Raw genomic sequence first — 7,425 nt, 5'->3', positions numbered from 1 at the left:
TTTGTTTGTTTGCTTGTTTGAATTTTTTTTGGAGTATAGTTGATTTACAACATTTTGTTAGTTTCAGGTTACAGCGAAGTGATTCAGTTATACATTTTTCATTCTTTTTTAGATTCTTTTCTCATATAGGTTATCACAGAATACTGAATAGAGTTCCCTGTGCTATACACACAGGTCCTTGTCGGTTATCTTATATATAGGAGTGTGTGTATGTTAATCCCAAGCTCCTGATTTATCTCTTTTGCACTTGAATACAGGCATCTAGAGTGCAGGAGAGAAGAAAAATTGGGGCTAGACATAAAGTGAGGTACTTGTAGTCATGGAAGTGGCTAAGCTCGCTTGGGAGTTGGGGCGGGAAAGGGGGAGTGGGGACTATGGATTCAGGTGATCCCAAGATACACTCTGACCAAAAGCATGTTAGAATTCGGCTGTGGAGTACACAGAAATCAGGTGAGGAGACTGGCGCTGGTTCCAGAGAGAAGTGTGTACTTTTAAAACAACACACAACTTAAAAGTTGTCAGTCAAGTTTATTCATTGTCTTACTGAGGACTACAGCTGGGGAGACAGCCTCTCAGATAGCTCTGAGAAACTGTTCTGAAGAAATAAGGAGGGGGATATATGTGATTTTGACGAAGAGGTATGCAGCACGCCCCTCCGTAGAAGATTACTGCTATTCACAAGGAACAGATATCTCAGTAATGCTTTTAGTGCTTTTCCAAGTATGGGACGATGCAAGAATTTGGGTTCATAAAATTTTCTCCTTAAAATATCTCACTTTCTGAAGGCCTGCTCTGCCAGTTTTCCCAGAGCACAGAGTGCCTCATTCCTGATCTTCGCCCTGAATTCCTTTCGGGTCGTGTTGAAGGTCAGTGACTGCAATGGCTAACGACTCAAGCCTTGCAGAACTGGACCGGCAGCGACACTCTTTAGTTGGCAGAAGACACTCTACCCAGGACAAGTGAGAAGCTCAAAGCGTCCCTTTCAAGTTAAGAGACAAACAGAGCGAGCCCATAGCTTCGCGTTGCCAAAGTAAGGTTAGGGCCCAGGAGGTAGCACCGGGCTCCTTTTCCCGTCACCAGTGCGAGATTCGGGCTGGCCCACCCACGTAACCTTCCCGCTAGTGCGGAGGGAGAGACCAGAGGAGCCGCTCCGCAGACGCTCTCACCCGCCCCGCTCTGGTTCTGCAGAGGCCGCCTCTCCTTGGGTGGCGGAGGTGGGCCGGTAGCCTGGCCGAGCAACCGCCGCGCCCTCGCCCACCACGGCCGCTCCAGGAACGTGCAGCTCTGCCGCCGGAATAGGGCGACGGAAGTAAGCGTAGGACCTTCGATTCCCAGCCTTGTGGGCCGCTCTAGCGCGTCTCGTCTCGTTGGTGTTTCCGCCGGCCTGCGCTGCTGGTGGCCGAGCGCCGCGAGGTCGCCCAGGCTTCGCAAAGCCTTCTGGGAGCCTTACTCCACGAGTCCTCAGCTCTAACCCCCGCTCCAGACGGCGGCCCACGCAGGGCTTTGGTGGCCTGCGTGGCCGGAGGTATAGCCGTTGTGGAGCAAAGACTGGAAGGGAAGGTGACGTCTAATGCCGTCTCCCGGGAGCTGTGCTGGAGTTTTCGTCTGACTTCCGGCGAGCAAAAGATTTTACCTCTATTATTAAATGGCCGAAGTCACTCATTAACCCCTTCCAAGCCACAATCCTGCCATACAATGTCACATCTCATTGACATCTCAAACTACTAAAGTGTAAAAAAAAATTTTAAAGTTCACTTCACTGTCATCATCATAAAAAAGCATTTATTAGATGCCAAATCGCACATCAGACAGTAATCACTGCCCAGTGAGAGCTTGAACTCTAGAGCTAAGACTGATGAGAATACACCAAAAACTGTAAAATCCAAACATTAAACAAACAGCACAAGTGCCTCCAACAAACATATTACTTCTAAGGTATCCAAAGGAACTAGAGATTGCAGCATATTCTCAGGCTTATATAACTGTATATTTATATCATATCCCCACACTCCCTAGATTGTTAATACAAGGAAGGCTGTCAAAAAATAAGACAAAACACCTGAAGTCAGGCCGTGAAAAGATGGATAATGGTCATCCTGATATCAGATCAATAGCTCTATCTACAAAACTAAAACAGATGAATATAAATACTTCTAATGAAGATTATTTAGTTACTTTTTAAACAGATGTCCAAGCAAAAACACTTTCCAACGGAAATCCTATAGGCTTAACAAGTTTAATGAACACTTTGAAATAGACTCTTTATTCAGATAAACTATAACCTGCTTAGTACACATATGCAGTAAATTGGCAGATTACTTTGAGCAAAATCTGCAGTATCAGATTGTATGACATGCTGCAGTCATCAGAACAATGCCACTTAATTATATGGAATCACAGGAGTCAAAGACTCAGAACAGCATTTGCTGTGAAATGTCACTTGTTTTTAGTTTTAACTCCCTGAATTACTGGGTTAGTCATTTTCTATGTTAAATGCAGAAATGTGAATAGACTATTACCTACTGCAACAACGCTGTAAACAAAACTATTTTGAGTTCAACTCCTTCAACAATAACAATTAAATTCCAGTTTCTTTAATTACAAAATGTAAACTGTTAACATCTGCATGCTATTGGAATAATGCTGTTTCATCAATGATGTATGTTAGAGAACCTGATAGTCCAGCAATTAAGGACTTTAATACACATTTTCATCACTGCATCAACAACAAAACCAAAGAAATTTGTTCAACAATTGAATTCTTCAGTACAAAGTTTTCACTCTGCCTGTGTCAACATCCATGCTGCAAAATGTGAACCAACTGTTCCTAGCAATAAACTCCTGCATTTAGTTTTTCATCCCTATATTAACTTTCATCCAAGTATTCATTGAAAGTAACATGGTAGGCTACATGATGTCTCTGAATTAATGACCATCTGTGGAATCTGTCAGTTAACACTGTAAATAGAGGGTGAAAAATCCATCTGCATAAAACCAGCATGGGTCTCACTGATGAATACTGACCGCTTCCTTCAACTCCTTGGGCTCAGAGCAGCTCGAATTACATCCAGCAAATGGATTTAGGTGCAAGTGCACAATAAAGCAACAACTCAAAAGATGCCTCTTTCACAGTAGCTGACACTCAGGGATTTTTTTTTCCTCCGCATAACAATCATTAACAATATTACACCAAAAAGGCATTTTAATTATACTCATGTATATATTAATGTCTTTATAAAATATATTTTTCTAATCTCTTATGGAGGTTTGGCATAATCTTCCAAAATCTAGAAAACAAAAATGTAAAAACTGAAGTTAATTGTGAAGAAAACCTCATCTGGAAAGGTAACTTCCCATGCTGAGTGCAGAATGTCATTTATGGTATGAATTTTCACCTTCCCCTGTACTTTCTTAGGAGCAAAGGAAAGGATGACAGCTTCCATGTTTCAGGTCAGCACCACTCTGTCCAAATGCCTTCTAAAATAGTCTTCTCTACTTCTTTCTGCAGCAACTCTGCTACTAGGGACCTCTTTCCCAATTTCATCCCCGACCCTGCAACTCTTCAGTTAACTGAAATATGGGAGCCCCTACTATGTGCCAATGGTACACTGTGCCAGCTGCTCCCACGGAAGGCAGAAGCAGGAAAGCAGGGAGGCAGTACTTTCTGATAGTTAGCAAAGGTCTTTATATCCCAGAGCTGGCTGATAAGAAACCTAACTGGAGACCATCTTTCTACACAATTCTAAACACCTCAGACAGAGAGACTTGCTGAAGAAGAACCTATAGGAGACCTCGCTTTTTTATTTGAGACCCCAAAGGCCCGGCAGACTGGTGTCCTGTATCCTAAGAGTGGAGACATCGGAAACAATGAGCCAAGTGTGACCTTGACATACAGAGCACAGGGTCTCAACTGTGGATCTGCAAACAAGCAAAAGAAGAAGGAGGAAAAGGGGGAAAGGAGTGGGTGAGCTGGGTTAGGTCTATTGGTTTCCCTTTTCCTCACCAACAGAATCTTCCTGCCTCTAATCACTGTTAAGAGCTTACAGCAGTAGCCAGCACCTTTTTGTACATTTGGTTCTCAATCTGCTGTTCAGTAGAAAGACCCTACCTTCCAGGTACTACTTTCCTCAAATTAGTCCTAAAGAGGTATATTATTATTCCTGAGATTTCCCAGTGATAACCCCATTTTAGCCATACTTTTATACCATTTATGTAGAATAAGACCATTCTCACATCCCAATCAAAAACCCCTTTAAATGCTGCTTTGCTGATAGGTATACAATTTTGCTTTAAAGAGAAATTCCACATGAATGTAACATTTACAAGATCCCCTGGTTCTTTAACATTAATAACCATTCCATTTAACAATATTTTGCTCCAGTATTTACATGTAACAGCAGTATCTAAAGACCTATATATTTTCAAGTATTTTGATTAAGCTCTAACATTTTCTATATGTATATTTCTCTGGATATGAGGAAGAAAAACTTTTTTCTTAAACCAAACTCAACTAAAACCTAAACTAAACTAAAACTATACTCTGTAGAGTTTGCAATCTCTGATTATAGGGATGGAGTTTGAACCTCAAGTCCTGAACAGTCTTTCAGTTGCTTTGTAACCATACACGTAAGTCAGGCTTGGGATGAAGCACTAAGGGAGTGAAGCACGTGCACAGGGTAGCCTCCATAATAACCATCCTCACCCACCGATCTCAGTCCCCCAGCTGCCTGCAGTTTTAACATGTGGTGCAAATGCCCACATAGCAGTGTCACTGAACACATGGCCTCTGACGGCAGAGACCAGAGGTTAAATGCTGGCTTCAGCATGTTGCTACTTTTGTGTCTTGGGCAATGTACTGATTGTACCCTCCATGGGCTGTACTGATTGTACCCTCCATGGGCTCTACTTACTCATCTACAAAACGAGGATAGTCCTTTTCTGTCAGATTTATTCTGAAGATTAAATTAAATAATATACCTGAAGTATTGAGCATGCACACTAAACAAGGCTTACTGTTATTCATAGCAAGGCAGGTAATGTGCTTTGGTAGAGACTTGGAGGTAAATCCTCTTAGAGAGAAGCAAGTACCTTTCCATTGCTCAAGTCCACGCACCAGAAAGGGCTGTAGTCAGAATGCTAAAATTCCTTCCAAACACTTGAATCACAAAGGCCAGTGGCATTAGATCTGAGAATGGATACTAACTTCACGGATACTAACAGCCATCTCGACACTAACTAGTCCAACCCATTTGGGAACACTTCACATGCACGGAAAAAAGCTTCCAAACCCCTCCAGAAATTCATATGTAAAACAATAATCTCATACAAACATTACATTCTGATTGTTACAGCAAAAAAAAAAGTATAAAATATATATAAAGGTACTTACTTTCCTAGATCCTAGATCTGCAGAACTAGCAAACAATAAATAAATTTGCCTTCTAAAACTTACTTAAAAATCATGTAAACAAAATGAAAAGAACTCTAACAATAACCTTCATTTTAGTGAAAACTGAATTTTTTTTTATAAGTTCTGTATCTTTCTCCGGCTCATACAAATGGAATCTGGATAGTAACTGAGCTACTGAGTTAGAATTCTGGCTTTGTTCAGTAGCTGTGACACTGACTATACTTCCTCGATTATAAAACAGAAATCATGGTGCCTAAATCAAGGTTGTGGTGAAAATTAAATGATATATTACATGGAATGTGTGTAAAATGCTTAGCACAGTACCTGGCACATAAAGGGTAATTGTGCCCCAGTTTTCAGTATAAATACTGAGAAGCACAAGCATTAATGAAAACTTGCTATATTTACGTGGTGTTTTGCGCAGGGGTTTGCTGATGGACAATGAGATGTGTTTTCAACCTGAAACTTTCCCCACACATGGTACATTTAAAAGGTTCTCCTGTGTGGTTATTCTGGTGGCATGCAAGCTCTGAGTCCGAAATAAAACTTTCTGCACGGGGTTTGCATTTATGGGGCTTTTCCCCTCTGTGAATGCTTTGATGGGAGATAAGCTCAGAGATACGAAGAAAGGTCAGCGAACACTCAGGATGCTTTAAGGGTTTGAATTTTGAGAACGAAAGCAAATTTTCCCCAGTCGCTGCAGTGTTCAGGGTTGTCCTCATGGCCCCACTCGGGGAGGGCCAAGTGCGAGGGCTGCCCAAAGCATTTCCTGCTCAGACTGCATGGGTGCTGGCTGGCTGACCCGTGCCTTTTCTCAGGCAAAGCCAGATTTGTTTTCTGACCAAAATATTTACCACAGGCTTTTTTGGCAGCGTGGGTTTTCTGATGCTGTGCCAATCCTGGGAGCCACATGAAACCTCTTCCACATATGCCACAGGTGTAGGGTTTCTCCTTTACATGGATATTCATGTGCCGAGACAGATGTGAGTGCTGGCGGAAGCTGCCGCTGCACTCGGCACACTTAAATGGTTCCTCGCTGGTGTGGATTCGCTGGTGTGTTCTCAAGTTGGCTCTGTGATTGAAAATCTTCCCACAGTCACTACATTTATACTTTTTCTCTCCTGAATGCGTTTTCTGATGCAAAACAAGGTATGAGCTATCACTGAAGCTTTGGTCACATTCAGGACACTTGTATGAATTTTTGGCTTCTTCCCCAGGAAATTCAAGAATTTCAGAAAGTGCTCTGGTTCCTAAACACTGAGATAGTTCTATCAAAGGGGTGTGGTTTTCAATGGTAACTAAAAGGCTTATGAACCTTTTCTTGCAAGCAGGAGTTCTACCTGACATTTTCCTTTCAAGGTTTCCAACTCCATGCTCAGAGGATTTTTCTGGGTAATAGACAAGGGGCATAGCAATGGAGTATTTTTCTAGGGCAAGCTCTTCAAGTCCCATAGATTCTAGCCTTAGCTTCTGATTAATCTCAATCTTGCCTTCTCCTCCTGTTGATAAAAACAAAACATAAACACCCTCAAGTAGTACTGGGGAAAGAACAAACTAGTTACACAGAGGACTAGGAAGCTGTAGGATGGGTGACAAAACTCAGACCTGCCCAAAAGTATTAGTTTTTAATATTTTCCCAAATACTCTTTTTTTTTTTTGCGGTACGCGGGCCTCTCACTGTTGTGGCCTCTCCCGTTGCGGAGCACAGGCTTTGGACGCTCAGACTCAGCAGCCACGGCTCACAGGCCCAGCCGCTCCACGGCATGTGGGATCTTCCCGAACCAGGGCACGAACCCATGTCCCCTGCATCGGCAGGTGGACTCTCAACCACTGCGCCACCAGGGAAGCCCTCAAATATTCTTAATTCATAAAGCCAATATATCAATCCAAAAGGGATCTTTCCTTCCAAAGCAACAGCCCTATGACTGCCCCAGCTCACTGCCTGGAAAGGGTTTCTGGGCTGCAGGACACTGTGTGGAAATCCAGTCTTCAGTGGTTTTGCTGATTCGAGGAAA

At 42.6% G+C, this 7,425-nt stretch overlaps 1 protein-coding gene across 1 annotated transcript in view; it reads right to left on the bottom strand.

Annotated features, from left to right (window-relative positions):
- Nucleotides 1-1,162: 1,162 nt before the first annotated feature.
- The window catches only part of ZNF597 (zinc finger protein 597), a 9,163-nt gene continuing 2,900 nt past the window's right edge, over nt 1,163-7,425 (bottom strand). The window contains 3 exon segments of the mRNA XM_007453655.1: nt 1,163-1,511; nt 5,870-6,106; nt 6,108-6,909. Of these exon segments, the coding sequence (XP_007453717.1) occupies nt 1,163-1,511; nt 5,870-6,106; nt 6,108-6,909 (1,388 nt within the window).

Source organism: Lipotes vexillifer, unplaced genomic scaffold (genome assembly GCF_000442215.2).
Source record: "Lipotes vexillifer unplaced genomic scaffold, Lipotes_vexillifer_v1.1 scaffold914, whole genome shotgun sequence".
NCBI lineage: Eukaryota > Metazoa > Chordata > Mammalia > Artiodactyla > Lipotidae > Lipotes > Lipotes vexillifer.
Note: the sequence above shows the minus strand (reverse complement) of the source record. Positions and strands in the feature narration are given on the sequence as shown.